General features: G+C 51.0%; 1 protein-coding gene across 2 annotated transcripts in view; it reads right to left on the minus strand.

The window, feature by feature from the left end:
- Positions 1–19,415, minus strand: part of CAPN9 (calpain 9) — a 378,590-nt gene that overhangs the window by 96,900 nt on the left and 262,275 nt on the right. For both annotated transcript variants that reach the window (XM_075321862.1, XM_075321863.1), the window contains exon 12: positions 2,676–2,712. In XM_075321862.1, coding sequence (XP_075177977.1) covers positions 2,676–2,712 — 37 coding nt within the window. The remainder of the gene's footprint in view (positions 1–2,675; positions 2,713–19,415) is intronic.

Genomic DNA, 19,415 nt, shown 5'->3' on the forward strand with positions numbered 1-19,415 from the left:
TGTGCAGAAAAATATATACAAAATATCTGAGGTATTGGTATTAGTCGAAATTATGGGCAAACTAATGGTAGCCTACAAACCACGTCACGGTTCCTCATACTTGTAGGTCCCTACACTAATCATTATATATAGAAAAACAACAAAAAGAGGACTAAATATCCTCCACAATTTAGAATACTCACAGCAGGATAAAGCAGTGGTGAACTGCTCAGTCCAAAAAACTAATGCACTACCAGGATGCAACCAGACCCCCAATAGATGGATACATCACAGGTGCAAAATGAGCAAATCACACACAACTCCCAAACATGGAGGTGGTGATCGCTAGATGATAAAATTGCACACTAGTGGCTTGCATAGGGTTCCGTTCACACTTAAGTGTTAAGCAAGCTCTGTTTGTAACAGAACACCTACATGAAAACCCGATACAGAAAAAAAGGGCTCTTACTCAAATACTGAAACAAGACCTATGAGAAGAACCGAGTAAATCAAGCCAGAGAATAAATTCCATATAAAAATTAGAAATCTTTATTGAAAAGGTTAAAATAATTTCTTAAAAAAGAGAGGACACTGACAAAGATTCACGGTTACCAAAAACGCTACTGTACATACAAAAAGACATACATAAATACAATTAAATATTTAATGAGACACACAATAGTCACTACGGATGCTGCCAAGCAAACATGAAGAAAACAGATCTCCTCAAAAATACAGAGATAAACCCCGCCAATTCAAGGCTATTTGCTCTGATGTATTTCAATGGGGATACCCCTAAGGAAAGGGGGAAGCTCCAATCATCACATATAGAAATATTATCAGATTATATCCTCAAACACATTCACCATGTTCGTATATCAGCCTTAATGGCATATGAGAAAATAAATAAATACACATATAAATGGGAGAAATGTGGTAAGATAGATTCTCCTAAGGATAATAGACAAAAGCAAGCGGTGATAGGAGCTACACAATTAGCTCTATCAGAGGAGGAGCAATATAAAGGACCCCAAAGATAAGACACTTGCTGCCATACCAAAAAGATCATAAATCAAAATAAAGCCAAATAGTGGCAAATAGTGAGAATGGCAAGCAGCAAGATAGATGGTATAAACATGACAAAACCCAAAGTGGGACAACAGCACGGAAGTATGGAAATAATCCGAGGCAGCAGAGAGGTTACCTAAGGTAAGCGTGTGCTCAAAATATGGCAGCCGAGAACCATAAAGAATGCCCCTACGCGCGCGTTTCGCGTCTAGCTGCTGCCTCGGATTATTTCCATACTTCCGTGCTGTTGTCCCACTTTGGGTTTTGTCATGTTTATACCATCTATCTTGCTGCTTGCCATTCTCACTATTTGCCACTATTTGGCTTTATTTTGATTTATGATCTTTTTGGTATGGCAGCAAGTGTCTTATCTTTGGGGTCCTTTATATTGCTCCTCCTCTGATAGAGCTAATTGTGTAGCTCCTATCACCGCTTGCTTTTGTCTATTATCCTTAGGAGAATCTATCTTACCACATTTCTCCCATTTATATGTGTATTTATTTATTTTCTCATATGCCATTAAGGCTGATATACGAACATGGTGAATGTGTTTGAGGATATAATCTGATAATATTTCTATATGTGATGATTGGAGCTTCCCCCTTTCCTTAGGGGTATCCCCATTGAAATACATCAGAGCAAATAGCCTTGAATTGGCGGGGTTTATCTCTGTATTTTTGAGGAGATCTGTTTTCTTCATGTTTGCTTGGCAGCATCCGTAGTGACTATTGTGTGTCTCATTAAATATTTAATTGTATTTATGTATGTCTTTTTGTATGTACAGTAGCGTTTTTGGTAACCGTGAATCTTTGTCAGTGTCCTCTCTTTTTTAAGAAATTATTTTAACCTTTTCAATAAAGATTTCTAATTTTTATATGGAATTTATTCTCTGGCTTGATTTACTCGGTTCTTCTCATAGGTCTTGTTTCTGTTTGTAACAGGTCTGAAATTCCGTGTAAATGGGATTTTGTGACTAAAGGGAATCTGTCAGCAGGTTTTTGTTACCTTCTCTGAGAGCAGCATCATGTAGGCAAAGATACCCTGAATGAAATGAGATACAACTTACTTTACTGAGCGTTTGGCTCTCCCTGGTAAAAGGAAGCAGCATCACTTGCATGGAGAAATGCTAGTACCCAATCTGCAGTTCAATGCAGCTGGAACCGCAAGGGACCTGACAGTGACACAGATCTGTGTGTGAGAGCCCATCCACCACTGGTGCTTGCCAACTGTAATTGTTTGGGGTTTGGTGAATGTGATTTTTTTTTCATGAGTGTGTGCTTTCCTTTGGAGGTGTCTGCATTCTTTTGTGGATGTCTGCTATCTTTGATGACTGTATTATTTAACTTTGTCAGCTGCTTGGACACTTGTTTGGCTTATTTTTGGAGTAGGGCATATATTTTAAGCATATTGACAATAAACCCCAAAATTCTATTAGGGTTTATTTTCGGGGTAGGTCTTATTTTCTGTGACAACTAATAAATGAGCTCAGTAGCAGCTCCTTTGTCTGCTCTCTAAATATGGATTCACCTTCAGAAACTAATACAAGTGCTGATTCATCTTACAATCATTGGGGACAATGTTATCATATTAAAAGGGTATACATAAGTATAATATATTAAAACACTTACGTCAGGAATATCCACATTTATGTCTCCTTCAATCTCACTGTAAAAGATAATAGATTTCAGTTTTCACTATGAAATTAATCAGTCATTTATTATTTATAAACCTACTTTTCAATTTCAAATGACAATTCAGTCAGGTTTGTGAACAATAATAGCCCAGCATGTAGCACTATTTCTATTGTCAAAATGACAGAAACCTTTGGGATCTTTCATATAAGGCATCTTGTACATCATAAGTTTACATCTATCCATGAGGATTGAAAAAAGTAACCAAGGTGGAGTGAATAAACATTCCCAAACCTGGCTGAACAACTCTAAAGGGGGCTTTACATGGTAGCGATATCACTAGCAATTTCTAGCGATATCGAGCGTGTAAGTACCTGCCCCCGTCGCGCATGCGATTGTTTGTGATCGCTGCCGTAGCGAACATTATCGCTACGGCAGCGTCACACGCACTTACCTGGTCGGCGGCGTCACTGTGACTGCCGAACAATCCCTCCTTCAAGGGGGAGGGACGTTCGGCATCACAGCGACGTCACCGCAACGTCACTAAGCGGCCGGCCAATCAAATTGGAGAGGCGGAGATGAGCAGGACGTAACATCCCGCCCACCTCCTTCCTTCCGCATTGTGGCCGGCGGCAGGTAAGGAGACATTCCTCGCTCCTGCGGTGTCACACATAGCGATGTGTGCTGCCGCATGAGCGATGAACAACATGGATAATCAACCATTACCGATTTTTGAGTTTGGGACGACCTCTCCATGGTGAACGATTTTCACCATTTTTGAGGTCGCTGGTAAGTATCACATACTGCGATATCGTTAATGACGCCAGATGTGCGTCACTAAGAACGTGACCCCGATGATAAAACACAATAAACCATTTGATTGCAAGGTTACCTTTTTGATTACGTGTATTAGGAAGTTCCATTGTGCACCTTTGTTTCTGGGACGCTCTTGGAATCTCATTTCTTGTCACTATCATTATCCTCTGTCCCGCTTGTCTAGCAAATGTGTGTTTTTTAGATACGCACTTTGCACTTTGAATTTTCTGATTTAATAAAGATTATTACTACTTAGTACCAACTCTTGTGGTTCTCCTTTCTAATATATCTTGTACATCATTACAGCTTCTGTTATGAACAGAAGCCGCACCATGCAGTCTGTAAAGAGACAAAGATGCAAACATAGTTTTGCACCAGCAGAATCTAGCTCATGCAGTGGAAATTGCGTTACCTCAGCGCACCCACACTGAGTCAGGCGGTGGGGAATCGGCTGTCAATTAACAAGACATGTCCAGTGATGCCACATAGAGCAGAGGCAAAGAGAAGGAACTGCTCTGTCAACATGAAGAATGGAAAAAACTGTGGCAAACTGCACAAATTACCTGGAATTTTTTTTTTAGATTCCAGTGTTATGGTCATTCATATTGTGTGGTTGTGTGTCACACAACCCTGCATAAAGCCTAGAATTGGCTGCTGCAGGTACCATGAGTAGTATGGCTGAGAAAAATCCAAATGGAATGGCAAAGGTTACTGTCGCCCCTACATTGCTGGAAATGAAGAAATAGCCAATGCGTAGAAACTCTATAATGCTATGTGCGCACGTGTGCGTAATTCATGCAGTTACGCTGCGCTTTGTAGCGCAGCGTAACTGCATGCGTCCTGCGTCCCCTGCACAATCTATGGATATTGTGCAGGGGCCGTGCGCACGTGGCATATTAGAACGCAGCGATTCGGCTGCTGCCCGAATCACTGCGTTCTAAGAAGTGACATGTCACTTCTTCCGTGCGCTTTGCCGGCAGCCCCTGCTCTGTCTATGGCAGGAGCTGCAGACAGAGCGCACGTTCTCGCCGGCACCATGCGCTTCAGAACGGAGCTTTTCAGCTGCGCTCTGAAGCGCACCTTTTAGGTGCCGTGCAGAGCGCACACGTGCGCACATAGCCTACGGGTAAGAACACACTTTGCTTTTTACCTGCTTTTTTGCTGCTTTTTCAACTGCAGCGTTTAATGCCAAAATGGATGTGTTCTGCTTTTCAAGCAAAGTCTATGGGAATTTGGGTTTCTTGTCCGCACTATGCAGTTCAAACTGCAGCCTTTTTGTGGCAGAAATTTGGTCAAAAACTCAGCTTTGTAGTGCAAAACCCAAATGGCAAAAACAATTGACATGTCAGTTGTTTTTGCCATTTGGGTTTTGCACTGCAAAGCTGAGTTTTTGCCCAAATTTGTGCCACAAAAAGGCACCTTTTTGAACAGCATAGTGCGCACAAGAAACCCAAATTCCCATAGACTTTGCTTGAAGAGCAGAACACATCCATTTTGGCATTAAACGCTGCAGTTGAAAAAGCAGCAAAAAAGCAGGTAAAAAGCAGGTAAAAAGCAACGTGGACAAATAGCCTTAGGCTATGTGCGCACTTTCCGTCGTCCTACATGCAGTTGTAAACGCACGTTATAGCCTTAATTGATTTAGCCAAAGTTGCCTTTTTCAGAAATTTAGCGCAGAAAACGCATGCGTATTTACCGCGTTTTAGATGCGTTTTAGCGCTTTTTCCATGCGTTTCCACATGCGTTTTCACAGATGCGTTTTGAACATCAAGGCACTGATAAATAAAGATTAAATAGTCAAACAGAATGAAAAAAGAGAAAAAAAGGGACAAATCTATATTAATGGGAAAAATAATGGAAAAAGATATATTTAATAAAATTATAGCGTTAACATACATTTTAACGGTAAAATAGCAATAAATGCATATTATTCTTAGATTTAATTGTCGGATTATGTGTGTGTATAAAGGGACATATCAAATCATTATTTTGCTGTTCAAAAAGCATGCGTTTTGGTAGTCCAAAACGCATGTTTTCTGCAATGAAAAAGCAGGTAAAACGCAGGGATTTTGATATTTCTTGCTTTTTGCTACTTCTCATTGACTTCAATGTTAACAAAACGCACCACAAATGGCAAAAACAATTGACAGGGTCCTTTTCTGAACGCATGGTTTTTGACCAAACTTATGCAAATTATGAGATGTGTTTGGAAACGCAAAGTGCGGACAAGAAATCATGAATTCTTATTGTCTTTAATGGAAAACCAAAACGCATGCATTTGGGCACAAAAACGCTGCAGTTCAAAACTGATCCTAAACGCACCTGAAACGCAGGTGAAAACTGAAAGTGCGCACATAGCCTAAAGGTGGTTTATTCAATGTGTTTCAAAGTGTTCCTCACTTCTTCATCAGGAGAACCAGTAAATTATAATATGTTGTCAGTTGGACACCATATTGTAACTTGGTGGTCTCCTAATGATGGAAAGAACTTTGAAAAAACACCTTTATGCAGTCTCTATGGATTGGCTATTTCATCATGTCTAGCAGCGCTGAGACAACCACATCACCTTTCTGGTTCCTTTTCGATTTCTGTCAACATGATGTCACAGGAACTAGGAGCATCACCAATATGACTATTCTGTAACCATTCTGAGCTGGGAGAGATTGGTGCATGGCAGAAAAGGCAGTTAGCACCTACCTACTGATAAGTGCTTAGCAACATAGAAAAAAACCCCATTCCCAAATAAACTTAATTATGCATATTTAAAGGGAACCTGACAGCTGATACATGTTGACCGAACAATGAGCAGCATGTACAAGACACCAGCTGTAAGGTTTTAACAGTACAGCAGGTGAATTAAGTATTTAGCACGTCATCAATTTTCTAAGTAAATATATTTCTAAAGTTGCTTTTGACATGTATTTCTCACCAGATAAAGGTAACAACCCATCCAATCCCCACAGTGAAAGAAATCAATCACAGATGTCCATAAATTTAGTTATGTGTGATAATGAGATGTGACGCCCTAGACTAGCTAGGTAGTGTAGACCCCCTGCACAAACACCAGCCCCTAATAAGGTGACAGCAGCCAACCTACAAAACCCTTGTCACCTCCCTCCGGGTTTGATGTTCACACCAGGGGGTGGAGCCAGGCGGTTGGCCATGCCCACCGAGGAGTTCACAAGCCCTGAGGCAGGAAGAACAGGGTTGTCTAGTCTGTACAGTGAAGTGGAGTGGAGTTCAAGTGCAGACCTGTGTCCTGGTCTGCCACAGTCTAACAGCAGGTGTCTGGGTTGGAGCCCAGTCACCTCTGGCAAGGAGGCAGATGGTGATTGCCGCCTGCAGGAGTTGGGAAGACGGCTGCTGGAACCGTAAGGGACCGGGACAGGGTAGTGGCCCGCCGGAACCGAACCGTGGAGCCAACTGGAAACCGGAGCACCAGGAGGAGTACTCAGACCCAGAACGAGGACCAAAAGCCACTGGACCACGTTGAATTCACTGATTGAGGTCTGGACCTTGGGTCCTTTCCCATCCCAAGACCCGAAAGACGGCAACAGCCCACCAAGTGGGATAGAAAGTCACCGCCCAGGCAGAGAGATCCCACGGGCCAGCGCCTGCAGGCAAACGGGTTCCCCGACACACATCAAGCCGGGGAGCGGAATGCCATTGCTGAAGCATAGGCAGTCAAATTCTATTAAAGAGGTGCAGGAGAAAGGCGGGAACCACCAACCTGAGAAAGGGGCACAGCACAGCCGGCACCGACTTTTTGGTTTACCAGAGACTCCAGTGTATCTGTCATAGTGAGTACAACAGTGCCCTCGGGCCGCACACCGCACCACACCACACCATCTTGCCCTCACCTCACAACCACCGGGCCCCGGGACCATCACCCCCTGCCCACGGAGGGGTCAACATCAAGCTGCATAACATCGTCCCTGGGAGCCTAGTTAACGGCAGCGGTGGTCTCCACATTCACCACAACCCGTGGGTGGCGTCACAAATGTTAATCCCTAAAAATACCATCAGGTCTCTGCACTGCAATGTGCTGGCTGACAATGAAGGCCATGAATATTCATTGCTCCCCGCACATACAATCCTGGGCATGGAGAGCAGGGAATATGCTGACAGCTGCCGGTGCTGTAAGTGGCCACGCATGACACTGACGTCATGCGCAGTGCTGCTTACATGTTGGTCAGTTGCGAGAGTCACAGGAGGACGCCGGGGAGTGCAGAGTAGGTGAGTATAATAATTTATTTTTTATCTTATTTGACTGTGTGGCGCGTTGAGGGACTTATTACCAGGAAGGAGGGCTATATACCAGAATGGGGGTCTATATACCAGGATAAAGGGGCTATATACCAGGATGAGGGGGCTATCTACCAGGATAGAGGGGGCTATATACGATGATGGAGATTGCTATATACCATGATGGATGGCTATATACCAGGATGGGGACTGTATATGTGACGGCCCTGGACTATCAGGTCGTCACAGGGTATTGCACAATCTACCCTCCCGTGCAGTATCCACCTCCTTCTTGGTTTAGGGTCTCTAACTACATGGTGTTACCTACATCAGCTAATCAAACCCTGGATACACTCTGCACTACACCCACAAGACACACCAGTGGATGGCTTGAGTGGAATAGAGTCGCCCACCTGGGGGGTTGGAGAGGGGAGGTCAGGGGTGTCAGAGTAGAGAGTTTAGTCGGAGAAGTGAAAGTGAGAGGAGGTTAGGAGCAGGGCTCCTAGACAGCAATCTAGGTGGCAGACGGTGGTCTGGGCCTAGAGGAGCTGGACAGCCGGCGGCCTTGCACCATCACCGGGCTGGGACCAAGGCACGACGGGGTACATGAACCTTAGGTCGGGGAGTAGCTTCAGGCAACCCGATAATTTAACCGAGGAGAATGTAGTCTTCAAGAGCCGTTCCCACCCGCTTCAAAATCGGGGCATTAGCGCAATGAGGGGGATAGGACTTTCCAATCCAAAACGGTCCAGAGAATCCCAATCGTGAGCCCTGAGAGCAAGCTCCCACACTTAGCCATAGTGGGGAGCGGGACCCGGCAAGTTTCACACTACCGGAACCACCAAAGAAGTAAACTTAGTGCCAGGAGGCAGGTCACGGATCACCAGGCAGCAACATTGGGGACGGGACCCGAACTAAGCTCCCCTCAGCGGCAGCGGTGTCCAGAGACTTGTTTTACCAGTTGTCGGTGTCAGCTTAATGATGGACTGAGTGAGTACTACAGTGACCCCCTTGCATCCAACGGCATTCCCCTACCATCACTGAGCCCCGGGGTATTCCCCCTACCCGTGGAGGGTCACAACACCTGGCTGCCTCATTCCATCATCCCCGGGTACTCCCAATTGCAGCGGTGGTACTCCTAATTACCACATGAACTCTATAACCTCCCTTGTAAATACCCCCCTTCATTTGAGTGACCGCATGACCCCCGGGTCCAGAGACCCTAGAGCCACTGCGAATCCGGATCCGAGCAGCTCGGCTGCTGGGACGGGGGTGGCACGTATACCAAGATGAAGGGGCTATATACCAGGATGGGAGTTATACAGTATACCAGGATGGGGACATTATTGGGCCATATAAAGCCAGGATGGGGAAATGATGGGAGCATATATACTAGGATGGGGCCATGATGGGAACATATATGCCAAGATGGGGCAATGATTAGGGAATACATACCAGAATGGGGCCCAGGCACAAACTCTGCACCAGGGACCAGCAGACTATTTACGCCACTGCATGGAATAGAACAAAAATACACTGTCCCTACCCTGGACGAACAGCTGCACTAGTAGATCTCCATATTTGTGGCCGAAGTGACCCGAAAGAGCTGTATAGAGATGATGGGGGTGGCAAGTCTCCAAATTCAGGCTAACACTGCCATATCTGGTACATGGGAGATGGAGGAGGTAGGGAAGACTAGGAGGAACAAAGTGGCTGCCAGGCTGGAGCAGTTCACAAGGGCAGAGACGCAGAAACTGATCAGCAGTGTGGTGCAGAATAATGCTGCATCATTAGTGCCAGAACCCGGGGGAGATGTAGGGGGATCGGGAGAAAAGGAGGAGGGGGAGAGAGTGGGCAGGGAAACTGAGCAGCATGGCAAAAGTGTGCAATATATTGACTCTGTGACTGCTGCTGCACACCACAGTGAACCACTACAGTGAGAACTACAGGTCCCAGAGGAACCTACTCTGAAAGACATATTTATGGCTGTCTCTCATAGCAAATCATCTCTGTCTGCCCTGACTGCAAATAAGCAGTCTCAAGGAGGATGTGTGGCGCCCTGGACAAGCCAGGGGCCACAGAGCACAACACCCACACACCCCACACTCCCAGCAGGCACACCAAAGCCAGAACGCAAAACCCTTGTTGCCTTCCTCCAGGGGCTGATGATCCCACCAGGGGGTGGGCCAGGCGGTTGGTCCCGCCCACCGAGGAGTTCACAGTCCTGGAGGCGGGAAAACCAGGCAGATTGAGTTGAGAAGTGAAAGTGAGCAGAAGGTAGTAGTCGAGCAGCCTGAAGTTGGTCCGGGTGTGTGGCCCGGACAGATCAGCAAGGTTGGCAGACGGTGGTGACCGTCTGCAGGAGTGGCCAATTGGAGTCTACCGTAAGGACCGTGGACGGGCGGTGGCCCGGCGGTACCGGACCGGTACACAAAGAGAAGCCAGCACCAACTGGCAGGGGCTTTTCGGACCCCGGCAAGGCTAGGAGTCACCGTGAATTTGCCGAATCCGTTAGTGAAGGGGACCTCCTGGGTTTCCAAACAGTCAAGTCCCAACAGAAGGCAACAGTCCAACCGAGTGAGGGAGACACCGCCACTGCCAAGGCAACCGTCTCTCAGGGCCAGCGCCTGCGGGCAAAACGGGCTCCTCCGGCCAATATCCAAGCCGGGGAGCGGGTTACCGGTGGGAACCCATTGGAACCGTACAGACATCTTAGGTGCAGGGAAAGGCAGTTGCCACCAACCTGCTGGGAGCAACAACACCGCAGCCGTCTGTGGGACCCGTCCATCCAGCCGTGTGTTTTACCGAGAACTGTGTCTTCATCATTGGGCTGAGTGTGTACCACCGTGACGTGCGGCACAGCGCTGCCCCCTGCGACCCTGCACCTCACCAGGCCTTGTAACCTGCCTGCCATCCATCCTTACCCCATCACCGGGACCCGGGACAACCAACCCCCCTACCCACGGAGGGGAGAAATAACAACAAAGCTGCTCCCAGTCACCGCTCCCGGGATCCCCGTCCAGAGCAGCGGTGGTGTCACCAATATCACCACAACCGTGGGTGGCGTCACGGACAATATCCAATCCCCACAATCAAATCCCCTTTTCACTCACGGGCGAGGAGCGCCGCTCGAGTCCCCGGGATCCGGCCCACCGCTCGAGCCACCACCGAGCAGCAGCAGCCGCAGCAGCAGCGGCGGCCGGACCCGAGCAGTGGGAGAGCGCAGCGTCCACTCCTCCGCCCGCGACAACTTGGTGTCACGAACAGGATCCTACCGTTCTACCGATTGGTGGAAGTGCGCCTTGTGTGACCGCCGGAGGTGTCCGGCCGTAAAATTTGAAAAGCCGCCATCTTGGGCGCGAAGAGTTCCCGCTCGAGCGTCTCCTCAAGTAGTGGAGGCGCGAAGGCCTAAACCCCGCCCCGATAGAGGAGGAGCTGGAAAGAGACTAAGGGGGAACGGGATGGAAGATGTCGGCTCCCGGGTCTGATGCTAGCCCCGAACCGCCTGATGGAGCGGCGGCACCCGCAGGGGCAAAGGATGGTGAGATGGCTGCAGTCCTTGCTCCGGTCGCAGGAGCCGCGGGCCCCGAGAATGCAGCAGTAATTTCCCGCGCGGCAGCTGACAGCGGCCCGCCTGCCGCGGGGAGGGTGTCTGCCCCGGCAACCCGCCCGACCATGACCGGAATGGCGTGCGGCGCAGAAGACCCAGGTGGAGCCAACTTGGGACAGGAGACGACAGATGGAAGTAGGTCAGGGGAAGATACGGAGTCTCTGTCGGGAGATGAGGCCCCGCTCGTAATCCGCGCCTTCGGAGACACATGGATGGCGCGCTGCAGGTACTGTCGGCAGTGGGGGCATTTTGCAGGTCAGTGCCCTGCAAATGGCCGACCTTGAAGTAAGAAAAGTTCAAGCATGGTAGCGGTTCCCGGTTACCTTGCTGTCGGTCCCCGTTGGGACCCTGCTGACGTTCCAGACGGCCCTCAAGGCTAAGGAGTCCGGTTGGAGGGGCAGTCGTACCCGCATCATCGGCAGCTGAAAATGGAGTCCTGTGGGACAGTGTCACCCCTGTGTGTGGGTGGCGTTGGGGGCTCGTGCTGTTCGGTGGTGGACTGTGGGAAATCTGCGGAGGAAGTTGTACCGGAGCCAGGTGCTGTGGATGGCCCCTGGGACCCAGCTGACGGTCCCCGTCGGGACCCTACGGCAAGTCTCCGTTGGGATCCTACAGTTTTGTTTGAAGGTAGCCCGTTGGCTACGAAGCACTGTTGTTCACCTGATTGTCAACTTTGATTTGAAACCGGTCATTGCCGGCAACTAGTCCACGTTGGGACCCCCCCTTTTCAAGTTATACATAAGGAACTCCTTATGAACATGCCCGAGAACTAGCAGGGCAACCACAAACTTGTGGCTTGTAAATAATGTTGTTGTGGCTTCGACCGTTAACGCCTCCGGAGAGGCAGATTGGGGGAAGGGCCCGCAGTGGAGTAGGCTGGGGCCCAGCTACCACCGGAACCGGTGGCAATCCTCTGGGGGTTTCAGGGGTTCCCCATGGACGTGGGTCCCCTGAAAAGGACAGAACCCGCTCGGGCAACTTGTGCAGGACTGGGGTCAAGGGGTGCTGCCTGTTTGCTTAGAGGCAGCATCAGGGCCAGGTTGCTTGGGTGGGAGAGAGCGGAAGCCGTAACCGTTACGCAACGTTTAAGTAAGAGTACCTCCCGATGTGGGAAGAAGTTATTATACTTTTATGTCTGTTACCGTTTTTTATCTTTTTCAGTTGGTGAAAATAAAACCGGTGATGGACGGGCAGCCCGCGGACGGTCTGCATTTAACTAAGGGGGAATATGGCGCCCTGGACAAGCCAGGGGCCACAGAGCACAGAACCCACACACCCCACACTCCCAGCAGGCACACCAAAGCCAGAACACAAAACCCTTGTTGCCTTCCTCCAGGGGCTGATGATCACACCAGGGGGTGGGCCAGGCGGTTGGTCCCGCCCACCGAGGAGTTCACAGTCCTGGAGGCGGGAAAACCAGGCAGATTGAGTTGAGAAGTGAAAGTGAGCAGAAGGTAGTAGTCGAGCAGCCTGAAGTTAGTCCGGGTGTGTGGCCCGGACAGATCAGCAAGGTTGGCAGACGGTGGTGACCGTCTGCAGGAGTGGCCGATTGGAGTCTACCGTAAGGACCGTGGACGGGCGGTGGCCCGGCGGTACTGGACCGGTACACAAAGAGAAGCCAGCACCAACTGGCAGGGGCTTTTCGGACCCCGGCGAGGCTAGGAGTCACCGTGAATTTGCCGAATCCGTTAGTGAAGGGGACCTCCTGGGTTTCCAAACAGTCAAGTCCCGACAGAAGGCAACAGTCCAACTGAGTGAGGGAGACACCGCCACCACCAAGCAACCGTCTCTCAGGGTCAGTGCCTGTGGGCAAAAGGGGCTCCTCCAGCCCATATCCAAGCTGGGGAGCGGGTTACCGGTGGGAGCCCATTGGAACCGTACAGACATCTTAGGTGCAGGGAAAGGCAGTTGCCACCAACCTGCTGGGAGCAACAACACCGCAGCCGTCTGTGGGACCCGTCCATCCAGCCGTGTGTTTTACCGAGAACTGTGTCTTCATCATTGGGCTGAGTGAGTACCACCGTGCTGTGCGGCACAGCGCTGCCCCCTGCGACCCTGCACCTCGCCAGGCCTCGTAACCTGCCTGCCATCCATCCCTACCCCATCACCGGGCCCCGGGACAATCAACCCCCCTACCCACGGAGGGGAGAAATAACAACAAAGCTGCTCCCAGTCACCGCTCCCGGGATCCCCGTCTAGAGCAGCGGTGGTGTCACCAAAATCACCACAACCGTGCGTGGCGTCACGGACAATATCCATAATCAAAACCCCCACAACCAATCAATCCCCTTTTAACTCACGGGCGAGGAGCGCCGCTCGAGTCCCCGGGATCCGGCCCACCGCTCGAGCCACCACCGAGCAGCAGCAGCAGCGGCGGCCGGACCCGAGCAGTGGGAGAGCGCAGCGTCCCCTCCTCCGCCCGCGACAGATGTATCAGGTGTCCATCATAGCCTACAAAATGTGAAGAATAGCACAGGGGCAGTGCACAGTAGAATCAGCAAGGTTGAAGAACTGCTATCTGCTTCAAATAAAGAGAGTAAACAAATGGCGCAACAAATATCTGCACTCGTAGCCAAAGCAGATGACCTAGAAAACAGGTCAAGATCTAACAATCTCTGGATAATAGGGGTGCCTGTGAAATTTAAGGGCCTTTCTCTCACTAAATTTTTTTTTAAAATTGGGTGTGGTCAAAAATTGGATCTGGAATTCCCCCCTCTTGGGCATTCTCCACGTCCCGTTTTAGTCAAAATTTTGCACTACAGGAACTGGGATATTATTCTCAAACAAGCAAGAGACCATCCAGACCTCACTATAAACAGGTCCAATATTTCAATTTTTCCAAATTATCCCATTGAAGTGCAGAGACAGAGAGCCAAGTTTATTGACATAAAGAGACTGCTGAGGGACATTGACGCCCTGGATTAGTCAGGTTATCCCAGGTAGTCACACACACACACACACATCACCCCCTCCCCGAGTAGGGGAAACCCTTGTCACCACCCTTCAGGTTTGATGTCCACACTAGGGGGGGTGGAGCCAGGCGGTTGGCTCCGCCCACCAAGGAGTTCACAGGCCTGGAGGCGGGAAAGACACAAGTTCAGACAGAAGTTCTAGAGCAGTGTGAGGAGTAGCCGTGACAGTGAAGAAGGGAGGACGAGTTCAAGGGCAGACCTGTGACCAGGCCTGCCAAGAGTCTACTCAGGTGGTTGGGTCGGAGCCCAGTCACCTTTGGCAAGGAGGCAGACGGTGGTGGCCGCCTGCAGGAGCTGGGATTACAGAACCATCACTCCCCTACCCACAGAGGGGTCAACACCAAGCTGCACAACACCATCCCCGGGAGGCCTAGTTAACGGCAGCGGTAGTGTCCATCTATTCACCACAACCCGTGGGTGGCGTCACAAACTTACATCCCAAACCAAACCACCGCGGCCCCGGCTGTGGAACTCCCTGTCAAGTCCCTGCGTGTAACGACAACCCCCTTGCAGAGCGACGTGACCCCTGGTTCCGTGAAGAGCTCGAGCCACCACCCACCGTACGAGCACGGATCCGAGCGGCTCGGCGGTCGCAGCCGAGCCCGTGGGGCGGTACAGACATGCAGTACATATCCGTTATTCAATGCTGTTTCCTGCCAAGCTGAGGGTGGCAGTTAGAGGAACTGTGCTTTTTTCTAAACCAAAGGAAGCCCCCGCTGGCTGGACATGAATCAAAGACAGCTATGCCATGAATGGGACCAGGATGCTGCTGGGTAGGATCAATGCCCTCACAATATATATGCTCGCCGATAAGGAAAGTCTGTGATAAGGTGTGAAGAGGATGGCCTTGCTTGACTGTTTGGTCCTAATACGGCTGGCTGTATTGCAGTTCTTTCGTTTAATGGATGTGGAAGGGCATATACGTTTTTGAGTGTCCCCTAGAAGGACTTGAGTTCCCAGGGAGCTCTGTGTGTGCACAATTGACTGCATTTAAGTGAAAAGGATTGTTAGCTGGTTTTGGTTAGTCTGCAACAGGAAAACATATGGCATTGGCCACTTTCTTTTTAGTGAGAGATACTATGCAATTTTTCAATAGAGCGGTGAGGTTGGTGGTGGGAATATTTGTGTTTGGTATGGTTGGAAACTTTAAACTATGTGCCTCGGTATGTGTTAGGTCCTGGTAGTGGAAGCACTGGACCGTACACCGGACTTCCCTAGTCAAGCAACCAGGCCGGTCACCCCGCCAGAGGGCCTTGATGTACGGCAGCCGAAGCACTACGGGTAGCAGGACAGTCCGTTCAGAGAACCGGGATGAAGAAGTCCCTGGGACCACAGAGTCTCTGACGGTAGTCCGGGTGGCGAGGCTCAGGTTCGGAGGCCGGGATGCGATGTCAGGCAGAATCCGGAACCAGCTGAGCGAGGGGGTCGGTCACCACACGGATCCAGGGATCGGAGACTGGAGGGACTGAAGAGGTGGCGGACAGTCACCGACCGGAGCTCCGGAACCGTCGTGGTCAGGACCGGTTGGCGTGGCAAGAGCGGCTCTACGAGACAGATAAAGTCAATACTGGACAAGGCACAGGAGGACTTGACTCCTAGCTTACTAAACATGAAGAACAGGCCCCGCCCACCTGGAGAAGGAACCCCTATATACCCTGTACCTGTGTAGTCAATATCCTGTCTCTGGACGCTGGCCCTTTAAGAGAGGGTCAATGACCACGCACACACCCTAACGCGCATGCGCGAGGCTCATGTGCCAGAAGCCAGGGCAGGAAGCGGTGCACAGGAAGCAGGAGTGCCCGTCAGAAGGCTCAGCGTCGCAGAGGGGTGCCGGGAGCGGGGAACAGGACGCCTGGAGGACGCAGGTGAGGGAGAGGGAGCAAGGAGGCTGTGGAGAGGAGGACCGGGGACCAGAGCGGTGCGCAGGAAGCGCCGTCGGGAACCGGGGAACGGGACACAGGAACCGGGGAGCATGGCACGGGAGCCGGGGAGCGTGACAGTACCCCCTCCCCCACACCCCCCTCTCCGCAACTGGGACAGGAAGGCACGTATCAGGGGAGTACCCACATTCTCCCGGGGTTCCCAGGACCTATCCTCGGGACCATACCCTGCCCAGTCCACCAGGAAGAACTGCCGGCCCCGCACGGTCTTCATGGCCACGATATCCCTTACCGCATAGATGTCATCGTCAGCAATAGGAGGATGAGCAGAACTGGCAGCAGCGGAGAAGGGACCAAGGACAACCGGTTTGAGCAGGGAGACGTGGAAGGAGTTGGGTATCCGCATTGTGGTCGGGAGCTGCAGCTTGTAGGAGACCTCATTGATCTTGCCGATGACTTTAAACGGCCCGATGTATCGAGGACCCAACTTGTACGACGGTAGCTTCAATCGGACATATTTGGAAGCAAGCCAGACCAGATAACCTGAAGAGAAACACGGAGAATCCAGGCGCCTCTTGTCCGCGTGTCTCTTCATCTGCAGGAAAGCGCGTCCAAGGGAAGTCTTGACAGAGTTCCATATAGTTGAGAAATCCCGGACTAAGGCATCAGCAGCAGGGACATCCGAGGCCGAGGATACAGGTAATGGGACGGAAGGCTGAAGTCCGTAAATGACATGGAAGGGAGAGCTGGAGGTGGACTCGCTGATGTGATGGTTATGGGAGAATTCAGCCCAAGGAAGGAGCGTGGACCAATCATCAGGATGGATGTTGACGTAGTGGAGCAAGAAGGTGGTCAGGATCTGATTGACTCGTTCCACTTGGCCATTCGACTGAGGGTGGTAGGCCGAAGAATAGTCCAGAGACACTCCCAGATGTTTGCAGAGGGCCCTCCAGAAGCACGAGGTAAACTAAGTTCCTCTGTCGGACACAATGTGTGCGGGAAAGCCATGCAACCGGAAGATGTGCTGTATGTAGGCGTCAGCGAGCTCCTGGGCAGAGGGCAGTCCGACCATGGGAACGAAAGGAGCCATCTTGGAGAAACGATCCCCCACAACCCATATGACCGTGTGTCCGGAGGACGAGGGCAAGTCTGTAATAAAGTCCATTGCAATGTGTTGCAATGGAACGGAGGGAATTGGCAGCGGCAGAAGACGACCATATGGCAGGTGTTTAGGCGTCTTATTCCGGGCACAGGATGAGCAGGCTGAGACAAAAGACGCGACGTCCGTGCGAAGGGATGGCCACCAATAGTGACGGACAATCGTACTCCATGTTCTCTTCTGACCGGCATGGCCGGCTATTTTCGAGGCATGACCCCAGTGCAAGACTTTCTGTCTGTCGGTTTCAGAGACATAGGTCTTCCCAGGGGGTATCTGAGCCAGAGTGACAGGAGCCACCGGAATGACTTTACTGGGGCAGATGATGAGCTGGGATGTCTCTTCCTCCTGCTCCATGGGCACGAAGGACCTGGACAAGGCATCTGCCCGCACGTTCTTATCCGCGGGCTGAAAATGAAGTTGGAAATCGAACCTGGCAAAGAACAAGGACCACCGGGCTTGTCGTGGGTTCAGTCGTTGAGCAGACCGCAGGTATTCCAGGTTCTTGTGGTCAGTGTAAATGATCACGGGGTTCACTGACCGGTTGGCGTGGCAGGAGCGGCTCTACGAGACAGATAAAGTCAATACTGGACAAGGCACAGGAGGACCTGACTCCTAGCTTACTAGACACGAAGAACAGGCCCCGCCCACCTGGAGAAGGAACCCCTATATACCCTGTACCTGTGTAGTCAATATCCTGTTTCTGGACGCTGGCCCTTTAAGAGAGGGTCAATGACCCTAACGCGCATGCGCGAGGCCCGGATGCCAGAAGCCAGGGCAGGAAGCGGTGCACAGGAAGGAGTGCCCGGCAGAAGGCTCAGCGTCGCAGAGGGGTGCCGGGAGCAGGGAACAGGACGCCTGGAGGACGCAGGTGAGGGAGAGGGAGCAAAGAGGCTGTGGAGAGGAGGACCGGGGACCGGAGCGGTGCGCAGGGAGCGCCGTCGGGAAACGGGGAACGGGACACGGGAACCGGGGAGCATGGCACGGGAGCCGGGGAGCATGACAGTATGTATATGTGGCGCCTCTGAGGCTTCAGTCGCCACAGGCTTCTGTTCCTCATGTAAAGTGCAGTATTCATCCTGGGTAAGAAAGGGGTTAACTGTTGGTGTTTCTCACATTCATCTACAACACACAGGGGCTTTCCCACCAGGGACTGGACTAGGGTAGACAGGTGGGTGGCCATCATGAAGCATGGGACTTTAACGGTCACTAGGACAACCACCCGGGGGGCGGGCACCACTTGGGGAAAAGGAAGGAGCATTCTCACACATTTTCACACACAGACATTCCCAGGCATAGCTTGGGGTAAGAAGCACGGTTTGGACTTCGTTCCAGGCACCATCACTTCAAATACTTCTGGGATCACCACGAGACCCACGGCTTTGAGCCTGAAGCTCAGCCCGGGTTTTCTACAGCCACCGGAGATTCCAGGGTCTGTGAAGAGTGCAGGAAACACCCGCAGCCCGTTCCATTCACCATACACTGGGGTGGAGGGACCCCCGACCAGAAAAGACACACAGTGACAACACCGGCGTTGGCTCCCGACTTATCTGGGATCGGCTGGAGCCCATCAGGGCAGAAACCGGTACCCTGAGTGCAGCATTTGAAGTGTAAGTAAAGAGACCTGGAACTGCAATAGCTGACTCAGTACCTCATTACCGGTGCCGTCGTCCTGCGCTTCAGCGCCAACGACCACTACGACTCCCACCATCCTCCTAGGGCTCACTCCACCTATGGTGAGCGATAACACCCGAGCTGCATCACCATCTGCCCCGGCGAGGAACCCTGCAGCAGCGGCTAATCCCTGACCGCGTACCACAGGTGGCATCACGAGACAAACCACTTTAATCAACTCCCATCATTTCCATCCATCATCCGTCCCGCCTTCCATCCATCCCCTTTATTGTACACCTCGGGGCCACGAAGCCGGGCAGGGCCAACCGTCACATCCCAGACCCGACATCACCGGCCCGGCGACTAGTAAGGTTAACCCCTTGCCCCGTGGGTGCTACATATACACTAAAGGAATGCATCATCATTGGGATAATATCTACACAA

The sequence above is a fragment of the Anomaloglossus baeobatrachus genome, chromosome 8 (assembly GCF_048569485.1).
Source record: "Anomaloglossus baeobatrachus isolate aAnoBae1 chromosome 8, aAnoBae1.hap1, whole genome shotgun sequence".
In the NCBI taxonomy this organism is placed as follows: Eukaryota; Metazoa; Chordata; class Amphibia; order Anura; family Aromobatidae; genus Anomaloglossus; species Anomaloglossus baeobatrachus.